Below are 22,363 nucleotides of genomic sequence, written 5' to 3' on the forward strand. Positions count from 1 at the left end.
ACCTTTTTAGTGAACATAGTACATTAGTGCTCTCTGTTCTCTGAGAAGATGCAAAAAAATGGCAGAATTGTTTCACTTGCTTACATGTTTTCAAATACTCTGTTAAGATTTTTTTTCCTGCCTTCCCTGTTGCGGCTAGTCTTTTTACAGAGCAGGGGGGTGTTGTAACAAGCAGCTGGGTATTTACTTAAGGCATTTGAAGTTTTTCTTTTGAAAGTTGAATAAATGTAACCTACTGTGTAATCCTTTCTTCTCCCTTAGATCTCTCATGGATAAACTGTAAAATAGATAAACAACCATGGAGGAGGAATTTGCAGAATACCTTGTTTGGGCTTCTGAAAATCTGCTGCTTGAATATGGACAAACGGCTGATCAAAATGACGTAAAGAAGCTGCAAGATCTTGTTATGGTTAGGCTACATGCACAGTATTTAAGCAACCTAGGAGACTTACAATATTGTGTTTCACTTAAAATATGTGATTTGTCTGGCAATTTTCTTAAAAGTATTGATAGTCTTGAAGGTTGCACACATTTAATTAAACTGGATCTTCATAACAATCAGGTGAGCAACAGTGGTTTCAGAAGACATACATAAAAAGAAAAAACAAAACACACATTTGCATTAAAGTGATTGAGGGCCCAAATGTTCCCTTACCGTGAGAAAGCCTCCATGACTACCCCTCGAATGCAGGATGCAGTACACATCCTGTTGACATGGCTGCATAAGTGCTGGAAAGTTAGATAGGACTGGTCCCTTAGGCATTTGTGTCCGTAGATTATTGATGCAGACTTAGGGCCCAGTCCTATCCAATTTTCCAGTGCTGGTGCTGCTGTGCCAATGGGGTGTGCACTGCTTCCTGTGTTGGGGAGGCAGTCACACAGGCCTTCTCAAGGTATGGGAACATTTGTTACCTTACCTCGGGGCTTCATTGCGGCTGCACCGGTACTGGAAAGTTGGATCAGATTGGGCAATTTGACTATCCACTTTGTAATGCAAGACAGTAATATTTTCAGTAATAATACTACATAAGAAGAGCCCCACTGGATCAGGCCGAAGACCTGTCTAGTCCAGCTTCCTGTGTCTCGCAATCACAGTAGCTTTTGTGTTACTGTTCAGACTGGGTTCGCTTATATTCCATGTCTTGTATGATCTTTTGGCAATTATTGTAATTGTGAATGTAATTGAGAAAACTTTTCAGCATAGCTAGAATTTTATTTCTAGAGTTATACACATGTAAAGTAAGCTGACTGAAGAACAGAAAGCAGATAAATTTTTCTTATTACTTTTCCATCTCTTTCTTGCTCTCTCTTTCTGAACGATATCTTGAAATCTTGATATATCTAAAGGCTGAAGAAAAAACATGGCAGCTGAAAAAGAATCTATTCAGGCTTCATTTCATTATCTTTCTTATTTCTTATCCCATTGCACTTTTCCATGATTCTGTCAAACATCTTTCTGTGGTTGTGATGGCTTACTTTTTGAACCTGCAATTGAGATTCTCATGTTTGCAGGCTCAAAAGGATGCTCCTCTGAGCTGTCCCCACTATTGAAGTGACTGGGGAATCCAATCCAATCATACATCACCTTTTTGGGGGCCTCCAAAATAGTGGCCTCAGCCCCCCACCTCCTCCCACTTTAGCGGCTTTTCAGCCTCCCTGCTGCTCCATTCTGGTTTCTCCTTTGGGGAGAAGGAGAAGCCGGAATGGTGCGGCAGGGAGATTGAAAAATCCTTCTGCATTCATCTCCACTGCTTGCATCCTGAACCTGCCAGAATATTCAGTAACACAGAATATGGAAGTAATTGGTGGTGACATCATCACATCATTACCAATTCTGGGTCAGCACAGCCAGGGGTCACCCAAGGGTTATGCAGCCCCCCAACTGCTCAAAGTTGGGCTGCCTTGTTATAGAAAGACTAGCAGGCATGCAGCCTGAATGATAGAGAGACATAGCCAGAACCTTAACAGGAAGCTTCCTGTTTAGGGCTTTGGTTAGCTCTAAATCAGAATTATGGACCTGATTTAGTTTTGAGCTGTCTGAAGGATTAGTTACACTGCATTTTTAACAGTAGGTTTTCTAAATAAATTACTCCCCTCCTAAACTATCTGTGTTTTCAACCTTATTTCAGATAGAAGAGCTTCCAGGCGCAATGTTTTGGGGGAACATGAAGTACCTGCGTCTCTTGTATCTGCATGATAATGGAATTTCAGCACTGGATAATGTATATTCGTTATCTTTCTGCCCTAATCTGATTGCGCTCACCTTGTTAAACACTCCACTGAGCCTGAAAATAGCCTATAGGCATATTGTTGTTAACAGCATTTTTTCACTCAAGGCACTGGACTACTATGTCATCTCTGATGAAGAAATAATGGAGGACTGGAGGCTTCCTGAAAAATTTAAACCATTTACTCCAATGCTTTTTGTGGATTATGGCCCTCATCCTACAAAGGTAAACAAATTCAGTAACCTAGTTTTATCATTTTCTAAAACACACAAAAAAGTTGTAGATTGGCCCATTCGAAAACAATCCAAAGACAACCAACTCTAAATAAAATGAGTTCAGTTCAATGGAACTGACTCCCATGTATGTGTGTTTACGATTGGGGCCTTATAGTACATGTCTGCTCAGAAATAAGCCCCACTGAATTCTGAAGGTTGAATATTTGGTCACTTCTTTATAGTATTTTAGTTATGCCTAACAATGCCCTGCTTAGGATTCTAGTTGTATGAGGCATGCCAACATAGGTTTTTGGGTGTGCTTTTCAAACAAGCAGGAACATGTGTGTATGGGGAAAATCTATTCCGTATCCTGGGATCTGATGCACTGGCCATGGCACAGCTCAGTGGTCCTATACTGGTACAGTAGTTCTGAGCTGTGCTCGTGGGGGTGGGAAGGGAAAAGGGAAGTGAGGGTTACCAATTGTGGGTGCTGGCTTGGCATGATAGTTCTTCATTAGCAGATGGAATACGGGCCCTCAAGAAGCACCAGAATGTCAGACAAGCAAATGCAGCAACGGCAAGCTAACCCATGTACGTATATACACTGTTGGGCAGAAACGGCTTTTAAACAGATAAGGTATGATAAACGTGAGGATCTGGTGGCTCAGCTTTTTATATCTTTTTCCATGGTATCCTATGGGATATTTGGTGGGGGTATGTCCCTTGAGGAATCTACTTTTGTGGCATGATGGCCTGTGATTGCTTATTCAGGGTCTTAAGTGGGCTGTTTTGTTGCCAATGGTGCTGCAAAGAACTTGTGACAAGCTTGGGAGGCTTCATTAGCATGGACTCCATGCTTGAACTTGGCCATGAGGTTGGTGAGCGCAGCTAGGCTTGGAAACTTTTCTGTTGTGTCGCTAATATCTTTGTTTACTTCAAGTTATGAAGGCCCCAGGATGTGGCTTTTATTTACAGGGTCAAGCATGCTGTGCAAGAAAGTTGTAGCACTTCATTGTATTTTCCAGAAGCTAGATGAGGCTTCCTCTAGGCCAGCCTGATAAGGTGGGGAGTGTGTGATTGCACTGACAGTTCAAACAGCCCAATCCTATGCATATCTTCTCACATGTAAGTCCATTTGTGTTAAATGGGGTTTACTCCTAGCAAGTACTTGCGCATAGGATTGCAGCCAAAGTGTGCCCATTCACTAGGCCTGTGGGATGTGAAGCTTCTTGCCATCAGTTCATTTCCGAGTCACTGAACAGTAAACTGTAGTCATTAACTGAGTTCTGACCCAGCAGGGTACTGATGGGCATTCAGAGTTCTGTACCTACACAGGTTCTCTCTTTTATGAAGGTTAAGACTTGTCGTAAACTTCATGAAATGTCTGTTTTCTGTGGGCTTCTTACTTCTCATAGAAGAATATTTTACAAGTATTAATTGTGGCAAGTGTTCATTACTGAATATGATTTGTAATTGCAAATCACCAGACATCCCCAGAATTAATCAATTGAAAACATTAATTAGCTGTAATTAACAGACCAATCTTGTTCTAGGCTGGCCCAGAGTGTGCAGTGGCACCAGTGCAGCCTTCACTGTATGCTATGTTCTGGCCAGGGACAAGGCAGCAACTATTCTGCTGCTGCCTGGTCCCCAATCTGATCCATGACAGCAATTTGCCTAGTATAAATCTGAGTGGGTCCAAGGGGGCATGTCAGCCTGAGCTGGGGGCATAGGATACTGGCATCGCCATTGCCACAGATATCATAAGAACATAAGAACAGCCCCACTGGATCAGGCCATAGGCCCATCTAGTCCAGCTTCCTGTATCTCACAGCAGCCCACCAAATGCCCCAGGGAGCACACCAGATAACAAGAGACCTGCATCCTGGTGCCCTCCCTTGCATCTGGCATTCTGACATAGCCCGCTCCCAGCCTGCACTTGACATGCCTCTGGGCAGTCTTGACACCTATCTCTATCCTCCCCTGGAATACCCCTTCTGCCAACTTACCTGTTCCAGTGGGGGTTTGGCACCCTGTTGACACAAGCACAACATTGGCTGCCATACATTTGTACTGGCAGCCCAGGTTCCCCGTCCAGGCTTTGCCCTGACAGAGCATGAGCATCAACCCAAGGTTTAGATGGGATTGAGCTGTCACTGAGCATTAACATTTAATAGAATTTAAGGGTGCGATCCTAACCAGCTTTCCAGCACTGGCATAGCTGTGCCAGTGGGGTATATGCTGTATCCTGCAGTTGGGGAGCAGTTATGGAAGCCTCCTCAAGGTATGGCAATGTTTGCTCCCTTAACTTGAAGTTGCATTGCCCTTATGTCAGTGCGGAAAAATGGGTTAGGACTGCACCCTAAAACATTTAAATTTGTGTGTTTGGAAATGTTTAGATAGAAGAAGAAACTGATGGTTTGTACAAGTTGTGAGACTAGAATTCATGTCTGTGCTTCAGTAGCTTAGCTCGACGAGGTGCTAAACTCCAAGTTTTGCACGGTGTCTCACCATAGCATGGTGACACACCCTTTGGAGCAATTCCAGGTCGCTAGAGCAAAATGGAGGCATCTCCTTTGTTTTGCTCTAGCGCAGGGGTGTCCAAAGTTTTTGGCAGGAGGGCCACATCATCTCTCTGACACTGTGTCGGGGGCCAAATTAATTTACATTTCAGATTTGAATAAATTTACATAAATGAATATATTAAAGATGAATTTATATGAATGAATGAAGGTCTATAAAAGGCCTTGCACAAAGCAAGGCTGGCCTTTCCCTTCACATCACAGACGTGAAACAACAAGCAGTGGAGGGAGCCCTCATCCCACAGCTCACTTGAGAGGCCAAACAGTTGCCCTCATGCTGAGAGCAGTTGCATCGGGACAGTGTGGGTTTCAACAAATCTCCGGAGGGCCAGAGGCTCATTGGAGACTAGGGGCTCCCTGAGGGCCGCATTGAGAGGCCTTGAGGGCCGCAAGTGGCCCCCGGGCCGGGGTTTGGGCACCCCTGCTCTAGCGGCCTGGAATTGCTCCAAAGGGGAGGGGCCACTTGCTTGCTGTGGTGAGGCGCTGTGCAAAACGTGGTGCTTTGCACCCCTCTAACTGTGCTCCTGCTGTGTTTAGTATTACAATTTTGGTTCTTTCTTTCGTGAAATGAAATTTTTATGAATGTAACAATACTGCAGTCCTGGTTGATCCCATTTTGTATACAAATGAAATGTGTTTAGATAGATGCTATCTGAATTGGAAAATTCTAAACCATGATAGATGTCCCACAATACCTTAAGGCTCATACAAACTCTTCATTTTTGGCCTGCTGCACGTGTTTTGTTCTTAAGTACTCATACCTGTGTAAAATAGTAAAGTGCAAATTGACTCTTAGAGCCTTTTGCTGATGAAAAAAGCACCATAAGAGACAAATTAAACAAATACATTTTAGTTTACGTTTGACCAGAAGTTATGTTCAAAATGATTAAAGATAAAATAAAAAGTAAATGTTTTTATTTCCTTATAAATAACACCAATACCTGTAGATACTTTCTGGGTAAAAGATCGTGGAGGTTTTTTGAATTGTCCTTGATGAGTTTATAACAGAATGTAATAGCTCCAGGTTATCTCATGTTCAGAAAGCTAAATGACAGGCTTTTCTAGAATAGGTGAGATAGTTTTGTAGACAAACTTGAAATGTGCTTTTTCTGTCAGAATATGGATACTGACTCATCATAGCTCCTGGTTAGGAATAATTTCTCAGCTCAATTTCAATAAATGTGACTCAGGGTTTGATTTTGTTTTGAAGTTGTCTTCTGGTAAAATGTATCACATTCCTTAAAATCCATGCTAAGAAAGTAATGCTATTGATTTAGACCAGTAGTTCTCAAACTTTTAGGGAGATTTACTCCCTAAGTAATTCTTTGCGGGGGAGGGGCGAGGGGGTCTGTTGTTGCTTACTGTGGACTTGGGCAAAAAGCAGGAGGTGTGTGAGCTGGTTGCAATGCGAAACCAGAAGAGAAACACGCTGTTTCTCAACATTCCAAGAGTCAGGGAGCCCTATGAAGGGCTGCGTGGCCCTGCAATTCCTGCTGTTTGTCCAAGTCCACAGTAAGTAAAAGCACCCGCTCGCCCCCGCTTAGCAATGCGATCCTGGGCATCACATTGCTGCCTCCTTCCTTCTCTTGCCCCTTAAAGGGACAGGGGAAGCTTTACATGAACTGGGGTCACAACCCACTAGTTTGAGAACCACTGATTTAGACATTTAAAACTGATATCACTTAAGGTAAAGAAGGGAGCAGCAGTATTCTTTAGGGTTTAATATTTGGAATCTGAATCTAAATATGCATTAAGAACACATGTGCTATTCAAAGAAGCCTTGTTTCATGTTCATAACTAATTAGTGATGTAAGCAAAATATACTAGTCTTCTAGAAAATAGCCAGGCTCAGATTTTCATGGACTTCAAGAAGAAGAAGAAAATGAAAAGCATTCACTGACAAGCCCCTCTACGTACCTCATCTTTTAAACTTGTGCTGTGGAGGGCACTATCCGCAAATTGCTCTCAGTTAACCATATAGTTATCAAGCCATATAGGAGATCAAGGCTGCAATCCTAACCACACTTTCCTGAGAGTGAGCCCCATTAAACAAAATAGGACTTACTTCTGAGTGGACCTGGTTAGGATTGTGCCCCAAATTAGTCAATCCTAAAGGAAATCAACTCCGACTGTTCATTGGAAGGATAGATGATGAAGCTGAAGCTGAAATACTTTGGTCATCTCATGAGAAGAGAGAACTCTTTAGAAAAGGCCCTGGTGCTGGGAAAAATTGAAGGCAAAAGGAGAAGGGCATAGCAGAGGATGACATGGTTAGATAGTGTCACGGAGGAAATGAACAAGAACTTGGACACACTCCGCAAGTTCGTGGTAGACAGGGGGGCCTGGTGTGCTGTGGTCCATGGGGGTCACGAAGAGTCAGGCACGACTTAACGACTGAACAACAACAACACCAACACCACCAACAACAAAACTATATAGTAGTACGTTTCAAGATTTAAACAGGTATATACAATGGTTAATTGGCCCAAATCTGGTCCTGGTTTATTTTCTTGGTGGCCATTGGCAGGAGCAGAAATACTTTCAATATGATGGACTGTTCTTGCTGTGACAGTAACTGCCAATCATTACTGTAAGGGCATGCAAAACTTGCCACAAGGGAATGATGCTGTAAACAGAACATAAGTTCCTACCTCTGATATAATAATGAACACACTGTATAGTTGCCATCTCAACTAAAGATGTTAACACAAAGGCATTCTTGTAGCAAGGTATGGCAAGACCATTTACTGGGTTAATGCAAAATTGGTCTTCAAACCCATAGGTATTCCTTACATCACCATATGTCCAGCTAGTCATAGGTCATCTGGAAACAAAATCTGGCTAGCCTATTTTTTTCCAGTGTTGATCATTCAGTTGCCCCTAAGCTAAAGAGAGCAGGAAAACAAATTCAGACATACCTTGCTATGTGGTGCTTTGCTTATGCGGTGCTTTTCAACTATATTCATTTTTATTATTTTCGATGCTTGCCTTGGTCTTATGGCAGTGAGTCAGAGTCCAAACTGAATCAGAAGCTCAGCTTCCAAAAGCACATCTTAACATTCCCCCTGCACTGCAGCTGCCAGGAGCACTGTAAGTCACCACTGCACTCCAGGAAGGCACCCTAAGCTTTACAAAAGCCACATTCCTCAGCAAATGCCTGTGAACTGCTTTACAGTGGTGGTCTGGAACCTAAAGCACTGTATTACTGAGATATGCTTGTATGTGGGTTGGTGGAAGGTCAACACCTACTTTGTCTTGATTTCTTCCTCTTGTAGAATTTCTGCCAGTATTGGCAGAATACTGAGTATTGGCTAAAACCAACCAGGTAGCAACCAGGCAAGATGCCTCATCCAAAATAATTGCTTCCAAACATATAATTTGCAAAGAAGATTTTTTTAAGGTACAATCTGTTTTAACACACATTTACAGAGGTTTTGTTATTGTTTTTGTGTGCGTGCGTAGGAAAGAACGTTTCAGGAAGAAATTAAAGTGGTGAGAGAAATAATTTCCAAGATCAATCATGTTCTATCTCATTATTCGCCAGTCCTGATTATTCAGAAATGGATAAGAGGATATTTAATTAGAAAAATACTGTGGTAAGTATATTTTAACTTAATTTTAATCAGAAGATGTTTTCATGCAGAGCAGATTATCTAATTTAAGTTGCCTTGTAAAACATTTTAGTATATGCACAATAAATATGTCTGTAATGCAGCAAGATAGGTTATAAATTTTCTTAAAATTAATGTTTATTCATTGTTATATGTTGGAACGGTTTAATTAAGAAATAGTGTGTGTGGGAAAACTATTCAGCAAAATTGTACTGGAATGGTTCGTCATCAGAGGGTATAGTTGCTAATTCTTTGATCCATTGATGAGTTTGGTTAGCATGAACTGCTTACTTCCATATAATCCAGCTCGTCCCCTTAGGTCATTGGAGAAGACCCTCTTATGAGTGCTGCTGCCAAGGGAGGTGTCTGGGGCAGCAACAAGAAATAGGGCCTTCTCAGTTGTGGCACCAATATTATGGAACTTCCCTCCCCCCCCCCTTGATTATGAACTGTTCCATCCCTGGAAACTTTCCAGTGAGGCCTGAAGACATTTCTTTTTAGACAAGCTTTCTGAGTTTTTGGCCTTTTTAACATCTATTTTAAGCATCCTTTTAACATCTGGTTTTTTACAGGCTTTTATAAAAATTGTTGCTCTTTTTATTGTATTAATGTCTGATTGCTGTTTTTAAGATCCTATTTATTGTGCAGGGTTTTAATGTTTTAATTTGTTTTAATTGGTGTGTTTAATTGTGATTTTATGTTTTTGTATTTCTAGTTTGCTATATGCCGCCTTGGGTCCCTTTGGGGAGAAAGGTGGGAAAGAAATACAATAAATAAATAAATAAATAAATAAATAAAATGCAATATTTCAGCACTGTGAAACTTCAATCTGCGATTCATATGCCATTGCAATCAGTGACAAAACACAAACTGTTTTTAATGGTACTGAGTTGTAGTCTAGAATGTTGTACCCAAGGGTCATGGCATTAAACGCTCATCATCTGGATCTTCGAACATTCATATCAGTGTTTCTTCTGCAATTCCAAAGTGGTCACTGTAAGCTGATGCTTTCAGAGGTCGTAGCAAGGTAAAAGGTCATAGCTTGTAATGTTGCGTTGACACAGCAGTTGGTACAACAGACCATTCTCAGCACTTTTTGGACTAAAGCACCTGGCTTCCAAAGATTTGTCTATACATTGCACTAATCTTTATTTGCAAATGGAAGAATCACATTGCACAGTTTTGTTGGCTGCAAACATTTATAGGCGTGCACCCCCTCTCCCCACTCATTTGACAGGTTTTGGGACCAGAGTCAAAGTGAAAAGCGGAAACTGTTGAAAAGTAGAACCTGGTTTTTTGTTTTTTAGTTTACAGATGTTCCTTCCAATGCTTTTTTAGCTAACAAATTGCAAATGCCTTTGTTATCTTTCAAGTTCCTGCTGTCACACAAAGATTTCTGCAAATGGACTCTCAATGACACTTTTGGGAATGGAAATAGACCTAGAGCTAAAGTTGGCACCTGCTCTCTCTCTCTCTCTCTCTCTCTCTCTCTCACACACACACACACACACACACCCCAAAACAGTTTGAATCCCCATGTCATATGCAAATCAACATGGGGGAGGGCAATTTTAGCCTTTAGAACAGCAGAGAGAGGTTGAAAGACCAGAGCATGCATTGAATGAATTATTTCCGGGTATAATTGAAATGTGTTGAATGAGTGAATCATTGAAAAACAAACCATCAGAAAGCAGGGAAAACCTGTATTATACTGTTCATAAAAATAGGATAAGCATTTTCATAGAGCAGCCATTGTACCTCTACCACATACTGCCATCTCTACCTGAGCTAAAATTAAGAATTTCAGGTTTTCTGTCTTGTGTTTGGCACAAACAACACAAAATTTTACTCAACTCTTATTCACTCTTGTTTTGACAAGAGTGAATACTTTGAGATTTACTCTGAGGTTGGGCAATCCGTCTTAAAACCATACTCTTGTAAGCTAGTTTAGCAACTGCTGTGCATTTTGAAATGACTGCAAATGGAAACCTAAGTAGCATTTTAATGAACAGACGAATGCCTGCCGTGTATGTGCCTTTTGAGAAAAAAAATAAAATATCACAAGAATATCTTACAAGTTGATCACTTGGATGACCAATAGTTATAGTTGTTAAGTTCAGTACAGAACTTATTTATACGTATATAAAGTACACATTAAGGATTTTTGTTTCACTGGAGACAATTATAATTTGTTTCCTTGATTTTTAACCTGTCATAACTCATAACCTTGAAGACAGCTCTTGGCAGATAGCATAAATGTCAGTATTTTTTATTCATGCTATTTCACATCTGTGGGAGAGACAGCTGCTGCACCATAGTGACAATTTCAGTCATCTTTGAAAATGGGGCTTGGGGGCTGATGCGTACCTCAACTTATCATCGGAATAGCAAATCTAACTTGGCCTGTAACACGGTGACTAGATTCCATAAGATTTTATTTTCTGCAATAAGGATGGCAGAATAGCTGCCCTATGAATGTTCTTGCAGAAGCACATGACTAGAGCCTAGAGCAGTGATTTTCAACCTTTTTCGTCTCATGGCACATTGACAAGGTACTAAGATTATCAAGGCATACCATGCTGTTGGTGGGGGCTTGTATCCCCCAATGGCCCTATTAATAAATGACCCTCCCTCAAACTCCCATGGCACATCTGCAGACCATTTGTGGCACACCAGTGTGCCACAGCACAGTGGCTGAAAATGGCTAGCCTAGAGTAATAAGAGAATGGTACACCTGCTGGCTTCCCTCACTACGACAAAGTGTTGGGTGAAGTCTGTTTCATGGTTTCTGTATAACTTGCAAGTACGTGTTCTGAATTTGCACTAGATTATGACTGTAGTGCAGATTCTGCTATCACTAACAGAAGTATTTTTGTTTTTGATGGAAGAATGTTGCAAGCGTTTGTGTAGGGAGCTTGGAAAAACCAGGGCCCCTGTTTGAATGCGCACAAAGAATGGAGCAAACAAAGACTGAGAGTAGGACTATTCTTACCTTAATCCTGTGAGTCACCTCTTCTGCCCTCCTCCTTTTCCCCTAAGGCCAGGGGAAACCAAGAAACTTACCTAGGGGCAGAGGAGAAGGCAAGCAGAGGAGGTGGTAGGTGCTCTAGACCTCAGCATCTTTTTCGGTTCCTGGGCTGGAACTGCAAGTCTCAGCATTCTCAATGGGAAAGTGATACTATACATGCTGTTCTTGCTGAAGAGAAAGGCTCCAGGAGGGCTTCCCTTCAGCAGAAATGGCATGTAGAGTGTCAAAATGTTGTCTGGAATGCTGAGACCTGTAGTCCCAGTCACAAAAAAAGATGCTCATCTGACATTTGGAGCACCTGCAGTTGCGACCAATATTACCCTCTGCTCCAAGGTTGACTTGGAGACAAAGAGGCTATAGCCCAAATCCTAACCAACTTTCCAGCACTTGCATAGTGGTGCCAATGGGACATGTGCTGCATCCTACAGTTGTTTAACACTCACAGAGGCCTCCTCAACATAAGGGAATGTTTGTTCCCTTACCTCAGAACTTTATTGCCCTTATGTCGGTGCTGGAAAGTGGGTTAGGATTGCACCCTATGGTTTTTAAAGCAGCTGTGGGCTTTCCCATGGATGCGCAGAGCATCTTCCATGCTGGAGAACCAAGATCTGTAGTCAAGTTCCAGGGGTCAGACAGAGAAAGAGGTTCCAAAGTTTATGAGACAGCCTGCTGCTACTCCCTTCTTCCACTGAAGTAAGTTTCCTTGCTTTGGGGAAGGAGGAGGTGAGAGCTGCTGAGGAAGCAATGGTCGCCAGACTGGTGATTTGGGGGACTTCGGTCAAGCACTTGAAAAATTATGAAAACCTTTGGGGCAATTAGTGGTTTGCTCATGCATCTCTATTTAGAAATAGAAATTCAGGAAATCTAAGTGTGCAGGGACTTACAGTATTAATTCATTAACCTTCAAACGGCCTTTGGATTGTTCTGTCTGTAATTCTCTGCATAGAGGGCCCAACACTATCCAACCTTACAGTGCCTGTGCAACTGCAATGCAGTCCTGAGGAAGGGAACAGGTGTTCCCTTACCTGGAGGAGCCTCCATAACTGTACCACTACTGCAGAATGCAGCGCATGCCTCATTGGCACGGCTGCACCAGCACTGGAAAATTGGATAGGACTGGGCCCAGAAACATGTTATTGGCAACTTCCTACGATATTTTAGGCCCAAATTCCAGCAGTGGTATAGCTGTGCCAATGGGACATGTGCTGCATCCTGCAGTTGGGTGGTACTCATGGAGGCCTCTTCAAAGTAAGGGAATGTTTGTTCCCTTACCTCAGAGCTGCATTGCCCTTATGTTAATGCTGGAAAGTGGTTAGGATTGCACCCTTAGGGCGCCATCCTAACTGGCACTTATACCGGCATAGGACACCCGGGAGTGTTGCAAACGTGCCATAAGGCACGTTTGCGCCTCTGTGGGCGGGAGCCACGTTGGTGCATTCAGATGCGCCAACACACAGAGGCAGGCAGCAGCCTCCACGGCAGCTCCCGTGGCACTGCTTGTGTCAGCGCACTTGCGCTGACACAAGTAGCGAAGGTAGGTGTGAGGGGGTGGGAGGGGGTGTTTCTGGGCGGGGGGAAGGCAGGTGATGGGCAGCCCCGGGGATGGGTGTGCGGGAGCCGGGGGTGGGGCTGGGACCTGGTGGTTATGCCAGATCCCAGCCCCCGTCCCCAGAGAGAATGGAACGGCTTCCAGCCGCTCCACACTCCTTGGACTTGCGCCACCTCTGGAGGTGGCGTAGGTCTGAGGAGATAATAATAAATAATAATAATAATATACAGTATTTATATACCGCCTTTCTTGGTCTTTATTCAAGACTTTATTCAAGGCGGTTTACACAGGCAGGCTTATTAAATCCACGCAGGGATTTTTACAAATTGAAAGAAGGTTCTCTCTTTCAAGAACCACCACATTCAAGATGTTACGCTCCGATCTGGTTTAACATTCTGGCCTCCATCCTCCCACGCTCCGAGCAGATGGAACAGCTCAGCTGCAGCTTGCCAGCTGCTTCAAGGTCGCACGGTGCCGGTGGCCTCGAACTGCCGACCTTGTGGATGTTAATCTTCAGGCAAATGGAGGCTCTACCCTCTAGACCAGACCTCCTGCCCAAATCCTGAGTAAGGGCTGACCAGACTGCACAGCCCTTACTCAGGGGTAAGGGGAAGAGCTTCCCCTTGCCTCTGGCTGAGCTGCTGCACCCAACCTATGTTGGATGCAGCGCAAGCCTCCTGGCTTGCCTGCTCCAGCACAGGTTAGGATTGTGCCCTTAGAGGTATAACAGAAACCAGTGTTTCTGGTATGGTATGTCCTCTTGATAAATTTCTCTTGTAGCATCTACCTTTTTCTTCTTTGTTGCTGCTGAAGTATTAGAACCTCCTGATTCTTGGTTGAAAGATATAGCACTTATCTGGAAAAGAAAATGCTCAGTAGTTTGGTAACTTATATACCATTATCTTTACAGTCTTCCAGAACTAATTTGAACTTTAAACATCTTCATGGAATGTTGTAAACATGTATTATAAATGCTTGGATTGTGTTGCTGAAGAAACAACAGAAGATCAAAATCTTTGAAGAGGTTAGGCCCATCACAGAGAGTTTATTTCATCTAATTATCACAAGCTTGTCGAGCTTTCCAATTTTATAATCTCTAATTAATGAAAATATGCTGTCATTCAGATGTTTGCATGCATGTGATATTAGATGTGATGAAACATATATAGGACACTGCTGAGAAGATTATAAATACATATCAAGGCATCAAAGACAAGTTGGTATAGAATTAATCAACACTGATGTGCCACAACTAAAGCTCTGTTTAATATATGCGCAAAAAAACTGACCATTTTGACAAATTTGTCAGAGTTGAATAGCAGCATTCTATAATATTCTAGAAATAAACAACCCTGACAATATTTTTATCCTTTTATGTCACATATGCAAGGAATTTGAAAGAACATGACGGGCAGCCAAATCCTGAACCCAGCAACACCCAGATGAACAGCGGTACCAAAACAGTGACTGCTACATGCTGTGTGCATTGAGGCTGCCTCTGAGGTCTCCGGGTAACGCTGCATGGGTAACCAATGAGTCTCTTTGCTTCTGCACCCGTATTTGAGCGGGTGCACAGCCAAAGAAACCAGTGTTGGGTCGCCCAGTTCAGAAGGAGTTCAGGATTTGGCAGCAAGCTCTGCCACCATCTCCGCCCCCATTCTGGGCTTGCTCCTTCCCTTCCTCTGCCCTCCCTACACCCAGTTCTTCTCACTCCCTGCCTCCCTCTCACCTGGAAAATACTCACCGCTGGCCGGTGCTGGTAGAGCACTGGCTGACTGGCCTTGTGGCACTGAGGCTCAGCGCTTACTGGCGTTGACCCAGTGCTGGTGCTCCCACCTCCCCGGTGCTGTGAACATGCTTTATGGCATATTCGTGACAGAACCAGCTGTATGTACACACTGCCAGTGATAGAGCCCTTGGGATCAGGCTGCAATCCTGTACGCACTTTCCTAGGAGTAAGCCTCATGGAAGCTAATGGAACTTTCTTCTGCATAGACAGCCTAATCCTAGACATACCAGGCTGCAATCCTATACCTTACCTAGAAGTAAGTTCTGTTGAGTTCAGTAAAACTTACTCTGGAGCAGACATACTAAGATTTGTGTGTGATTTCAGACTGTATCACTCACTACTGCATTCAAATTTAAAAGATGTCTGCATCTTGATGGTGGCTCTTCTACAGAAATTAAAATGAAAAAAGCCCTACTGCTTACTCTATCAGGCCAAAGATAATGCAAAAAGGGACTTCCTATTTGTCAGTAGTGTCTGGAGTAGGTGGCGGGGGGTGGGGGTGGCCCCAAGTGTCATACCCTGGGGAAGTGACAGGCATGCCACCACATTACTCACACAATGATAACAAACGTTCCTAATAGCAAGCCATTGATGATGCAGAGGATGCATAGTGTAATGAGTACAGTGGTGCCTCGCATAACGAAATTAATCCGTTCCGCAAGTCCTTTCGTTATGCGAATTTTTCATTATGCGAATCGCGTTGTTCCATAGGAATGCATTGAAATTTAATTAATGCGTTCCTATGGGCAAGAAAAGTCAGAACAAAGTCAAATTTGGTTTACAAAGTGTTTATTAAGTGCTCTTTAAAGGCATACATACTGTACTGAGGATTTCAAAAATTTCAAGCACAAAACGTCAACTTTTTAATTTTAAAAATTCGTTATGTGAAGCACGGTCATAAAAAAATTCGTTATGCGAAGCACGGCCATAGAAAATTCGTCTTGCGAGTCACCGGACAAAATTGCAAAAACGCTTTCGTTATGCGGGTTTTTCGGTGCGCGGGGCATTCGTTACGCGAGGCACCACTGTAAATTCATCTAATGCTATCTACATGGGTTCAAGCAGTCAGTCACTAAAAAAACCAGTAGAGTTTCCTTCAAATAGGAGCATTCTTTTCATCTCTTAGTCCTTATCCTAAAAAAAAAAAAAGGACTAGTTTCTCATATGTGGCCATAAGCAATATGATGTGACTATAAGCAACATAAATCATGTCAGAAGTAGATATGTGTAAGCCAGGTTCTGACTTTTGAGAATTTTGAAGCTTCCCTGGTGACAGGCAGAGAAGGCTAGAGGAGCTTGTGGTTAAACAAAGAGAGCTACCATAAGCATAGTTTTCTGTTGCATAAGCATACTCAGAGTTGCAAATGACTAGTACTGATCTACAAACAGCTTTTGGTATGCGCCTACCATGACAAAGTTTTTGGCTGACTGTATACATAGTGCTCTCCACAAACTGGCACACATTTTCACAAGCTTCTCTTGCTGGTAACGCTCTTAGGCCCAAATCCTAACCAACTTTTCAGCACTTGTGTAGCTGTGCCAATGGGACATGTGCTGCATCCTGCAGTTCGGTGGCACTCACAGAGGCCTCCTCAAAGCAAATGATTGTTTGTTTCCTTAGCTTGGAGTTGCATTGCTCGTATGTCGGTGCTGGAAAGTGAGTTAGGATTGCGCTCTTAAAATATAACATGCTTCAAAACAGTAGTTTTGGAGTCTTACCAGAAATGTATGCATTGATATTCATGGCGGGGAGTATTGTATACCCTAAAAACCTGTGGACTTTATTGTTGTGAAAGCATACCAGTCCTCATGCCAAGGTGAAGAGAGTGACTCAACTAAGATGTTGTGTTACAGATGTTAAAGTTTGTTGTGGACTTTTAGGCACAATATCTGAAGGAAAGCATATTCTCCCAGGTATTCGGCATTCATGTAGTGAGTGAACTGTACCCCACACCAGATGATGTTAAATTCATGCTTAGCATCATAATTTCTAAGATGAAAAGCACTGACTTGTGCCTTTGTATTATTTGCACACAGATGGTGCTCTGTGAAGCATTCAGCAGGCAAGCAAACCACATCTGTCAAAACACTCTCCATCAATTCCGGCGTCATGTGCTGAGTAGCAATAGGAAGGTTGTCAGTTTAGATCAATGAATCTCATACCGTGTTGGGTTGACTGGTCATTTGTATAGGACTGGGGCAGCCCAACTGGTTCAGGAGCTGAATATAGCTTTTTTGAGTAGCTCAAGTGCACCTTTTTTTAGTGTTTTAATACAGTGAAAGATGAGGAAGTCCTCAGTAAGGCTATGGACTGTAGGAACAAACTCTTTCATCCTTTTCCTTCCCACTTTGTCACATGCTGAAACCAACAGACCCCAGGAGGAAGAAAGAGGGAGAACTAATGGATACATTATGATCATACCTTGGGGCTTTTGGGGTCACCTGTATGATGGAGTGATGATGCAATAGTTTTGGTAGAGAAGTGCTGCATTGGGAAGAGGGAGAGAGAGAGAGAGAGCAAAAGCAGTGGTGGCTGAATCATGGCTACTGTTGGCGGTGGGTAATGAGATGCCAGTGATTTGTGTCGTGTAGTGAGACAGTGCGGCTGATTGCAAAGCACACCAGAGAGAACATAGTGCTGCTACCTCTGTATCTACATACTTTGTTGCTTAAAAGAAGGGTGCATGCTGACAGCCATCCTAATTTTGATGCACACAACCATTTGTCAAGAAAAGTAAAAAAAAAATATTTGAAGGATAATCTTGTCAAGCTATTATCCAAATGAAGAGTGACAGGCACTGGATCATTTTGGCAGACAGGTCAAGTTTTCTTTGGGGAAGTGACAATTTCCCTTTTTTCCAGTTAATAAAATGACTGCAAAGCACACCCTCCCTGAATTGAATGTATTTTGGAGAGGAAGTGCCCAGAATAGGAAATGTGAAAGGCATGTCTTTACATGTTGGCCCCATGCTGTGCATCTTCAGCCACCCCTTGCGCTCTTGAAAAGTTTAATAGGAATACGGAACACAGACTGGAGCACTCATGTCTGTTTGAAGCTGCGATATGGTACAGATATTACAGGGATTTTGAAAGCATATGTACCAGCACAAATGTTTTAAGATGACAGTGATAATTTGTTATATACGGTTTGCTTACAAATATATAGTAATTGCATAGCTTATAAAATGCACCATTTTTTTCAGAAGTAGCTTTCCAAGATGTACAATGGATCTAGTAATATAGTCAGTGTCTATTTGCTGCAGTTGGGTTGCCAGAAAGTGGCAAAAGGATACCTAACTGTTAGGTTATTAGGACCCTTTCAGAAATTACAGGCAGAGCCTCTTTATTCGCGATATTTTTAACTGAGAATCTGACTCAATGTGGGTCCCTAGGACCTGTGAGGAGCCAGACTTGGCCCCACTTGAGCCTTCTGGAAGCGACTGGAGCACAGCTGCAGTCTCCTCCAGAGAACCGGCCTCTGAGTCTTTCAGAGGCCTTTCTGAGACCCACAGAGGCCACGCGCAGCCTCCACGGGCCTTGGAAAGGCCTCCAGAGGTCTTAGAAGGGCACCTTCTAGGACATCCGGAGGCCATTTCCCTCAGAACAGCTCCGGAAGCAACCGGGGGAAAGCTCCGGTCATGTTCAGAGCTGGGTGGACCCAAATTTTGCATGATTTGGTTTAGTATTTGCGTGGGTTCCAGGAACGGAACCCGCACGAATAACGAGGCTCCACCTGTAGTTTCTCTATGTAAAAATTACTGTTACCACTCCTAACAGTGGTAATTTCCGTACCTTAACCACTGTGCCTCCTACTAACCCCCAAGAACTTAACCTCTCTTCTGTCTGTTAACCTCCAGTTGCATAGCTGGGGGGAGGGGTCACAGGACCCCAGGTGGCACTCCTTGGAGTCCTGCCCCCCCTCACTCACAACTGCCCCCCTCCTCAGGAAGGTGTTCTGAGGCCTTAGGCTAAGATTAAATAAATAGAGATTTATTTAGAGAAGAGCTAACCTTGGTCTAAGGTTAAATAAACAGAGATTGAAAATGACAGTTTTAAAATTGATTTCATTGTACATCTTGGCATCCATCAGGGCAAATGCAGGCATAAGTGCTCAAATCTATGTCACATTAGCTAAAAGCAAATTTGATGACTACAAATAATATTCAGTATTTATATATAGCATTTAGAGAGTTCAAAGTGTTCAAGATCTCAGTTGTCCTTAAAATACCCTTGTGATTAGTATTATTTAGAGAAGGAGGCTGATGCTGAGAAAGTTTGGTTTGCCTAATGCCTCTAAGGGCGCAATCCTAACCCACTTTCCAGCACTGACATAAGGGCAATGCAGCTCTGAGGTAAAGGAACAAATATTCCCTTTCTTGGAGGAGGCCTCCGTGAGTGCCACCCAACTGCAGGATGCAGCACATGTCCCATTGGCACCGCTATGCCAGTGTTGGAAAGTTGGTTAGAATTTGGGCCTTAATGAGTTCATGATAGAGATAAGATTTGACCTGGTGACTCCTGATTTATAACTTGCTTTCTTATATTGCAAATGTTTTTCACAGTTATTTGGGAGTCAGACCAATTGAACTGGGTAGGGCATGCATAGGATTGCAATATTGGTTCCACTATGCTATAGTAACTCTTGTCCTCTCAAGAGTCTGCTAACTAATGCAGTCGCAAATGTCACATTCATTCAAAAGACAGCAGTATGAAGAGCAGTGCGAGCTATTCCTATGTATCTATTGTATACCCAAAATTCCAGTGTCTATATTTATTTGGGCTGTAAGCTTTAATAGATTTAATTGATAGATGAGTGAAATGAAATTTTAATTGCAGATTAAAAAAACAAAACAACAACAACACCCAATCTCAATTAATCAATGAGATTGAACTGCTATAGTTATGGGAGAATTCTGAAACAAAGCTAGAATTAACCCCTGCTAATTGGGTAAGAGGCACTTTTTCAAGTGGGTGCTCCTTTTTTAGCAGGGGGAGAATAACTGGCCCACCTCACCCCAGCACTGTCTGTTCTAGTGGCTGTCTACTGGTATTCATTTGCATCTTTTTAGATTGTGAACCCTTTTGGGACAGAGAGCCATTTAGTTATTTGATTTTCTCTGTAAACCACTTTGTGAACTTTTAGTTGAAAAGCAGTATATAAATACTGTTAATTAATACCATTACTGTTAATAATAATAATAATAATAATAATAATAATAATAATAATAATTGTCAGTTTTTGGTTACAAAACTTCTGGCACACAAGTGCTTCTGAGCATGTGCAGAGTGCCTTTTCTTTGTCAGGTGAATGTCAGTGCATTTTGGTGAATCTGATATCTGGCACTTTAGCTTCAACATCTAGGTTAGCCCCATCCCCAAAGAAAGTGTGTGCCTGAGAAGTTGCTTGCAGCAAGATTGAGAGCACCAGTTTCACTAAGGGAAGTCTTAAGTTCTACTCTGGCTTCGTTGACTTGCACACATGACGCTTGAGAGAGTCATACTATTGTGTTTACTTTTTTTCTTGACCCTGCTCCTTTAGTTTTAACTGCAGCTTGATCTACCTACACCAGTGATTGATAAATCTTATTTCCATGCCATTCAACACTTTACTTGATGATTTTTGCATGTCAAGGGAAGTAGATCCTGCTCTTTTTCTGGTCAGCTGCACTTTGCCTAATGTACTCTACAAAATGGTGGCAGCCTCCAAAGAATCTTCTTCTGTAAGGACTCAGCTTCATGTGTCAGCACAGTGTTTCATATCCACAATCCAGTTTACACTGAACATGTGTGACAACTGCAAAAGCAGCTATCCTCACCCCACGTGCTGCTTAGTGCATAGGCCTGCATGTGTACATGACTCAGTCCAAAAATAATTCAGATGGATTTATTTATTTGCTTTGTACCTTCCAATTTTGGCAAGTGGCTTAAATGATAGCATTCCTTTATCGAAAAGGTCAGCAAAATTCTAGCTGTTTGAATTCTAGCAAAATTCATGCCCTAAATGAGGCATGTTCATTTTCCATGGGGATGTAATGTTCTGTAGTAAAAGCAATCTTTTCAGAATAAGCTTGTTACTTGTTCTCTGGTTTACCTTTCTATAGGAGGTCACTCCAGCACAGTGGCTGATCTGCTGTTGGCCCTCTCATTCCATGCCAGTATCACTGCGGCAAAATGGATAAAAGACAATTGAAGGGGTGGAAAAGGCTGAACAGCCAGGTTGAGAAGAACTTAACCTCTCAGTTTCCTGTTAACCCTCAGTTGCATACCTGAGGGGGGTTACCAGGGGCAGGACTCCGTGGGGTCCTGCCCCCTCATGTCTGGAGGGCAGAGGGTGTTCTGAGGCCTCCTGAAGGCCTTTGAATGTCACTTCCAGTTTTTTGGAAAAAAAAAAAAAAACTTTGCCAAAAGTTTCCTCTTCGTGCTTGTTAAGTAATTACCATGGCTAGCATGGGCTTCCTTGAACTGTGAATATCACTTTCAGACTGTTTTGCCTAAGGTTTACCTACATTTATTTTACAGAGCTCAGATTTTATGCGCTTTTAAAAAAAATCATTGTTTCTAAGCTTTATTCTATTGTAAAAATGATGCAAAATTTACTTCATTTTAGATGTGGTTTGGAAATTCCATTTCATTATAATAGGCAACCCATTCCATAGATTTTCAACCAATCTCATGCTTGCCATTTCCTACACCCTGATCTAAGCACATGATTGGGACAGGCAGGATATGGGGAGCTATATTTTTTTTTCCCTTCACAGACACACAACAACTTTGCTGTTCAGTACATAGATCCCTAGTCTGGGCATATGAGCAGGTGGCTAGTGGTTACAGAGAGCTGTAAGTAGTTGTCTTTTTGTATGCCTGTGGGAGGTCATATGTGGTTCCAGCATACCTTAGTGTCACAGTTTGGTTCAGTAAGTTTGGGGAAACCAGCACACGTTGGACTGTGAGGGCCTGGGGTTTAGTGCAGTGTTTTGCCCCACAGTGCAGTGCAACTTGACTGATAGGAAACGAGTATGTGATTTGGGGCTTAGTCTGTTTCCTGGTGTGGTGTGCGAGGAGGAAATTTATCTTACAGTGGAAGCTAAGTTTGAATGTAGGGATTTTTGATATTTATCTTGATTTCAGACAATTGCCTGTTTCTTAAATGTTTCTGCTAGCTAGACCAGGGTTGTTAAGCATAAGGCCCTAAGGCTGAATGTGGCCCCTGGAAGCAATTTATCTAGGCCCCCATTATAATTGGGCTCTCTCAGTTTGATAATTGGGCTCTCTCATATCTTGAAAATATGTACACGATTTGCACATTTTCTCTTCTGTCATTTGCAGCTAATGAGTTTCTGTGTCAAAACAAAGTACTCATT

The 22,363-nt window shown here is 42.5% G+C and overlaps 1 protein-coding gene across 1 annotated transcript in view; it reads left to right on the plus strand.

The window, feature by feature from the left end:
* Window positions 1-298: 298 nt before the first annotated feature.
* Window positions 299-22,363, plus strand: part of LRRIQ3 (leucine rich repeats and IQ motif containing 3) — a 50,453-nt gene continuing 28,388 nt past the window's right edge. The window contains exons 1-3 of the mRNA XM_066624586.1: window positions 299-562; window positions 2,130-2,453; window positions 8,488-8,621. Coding sequence (XP_066480683.1) covers window positions 299-562; window positions 2,130-2,453; window positions 8,488-8,621 — 722 coding nt within the window. The remainder of the gene's footprint in view (window positions 563-2,129; window positions 2,454-8,487; window positions 8,622-22,363) is intronic.

This window comes from Tiliqua scincoides, chromosome 4 (assembly GCF_035046505.1).
Source record: "Tiliqua scincoides isolate rTilSci1 chromosome 4, rTilSci1.hap2, whole genome shotgun sequence".
Lineage (NCBI taxonomy): Eukaryota > Metazoa > Chordata > Lepidosauria > Squamata > Scincidae > Tiliqua > Tiliqua scincoides.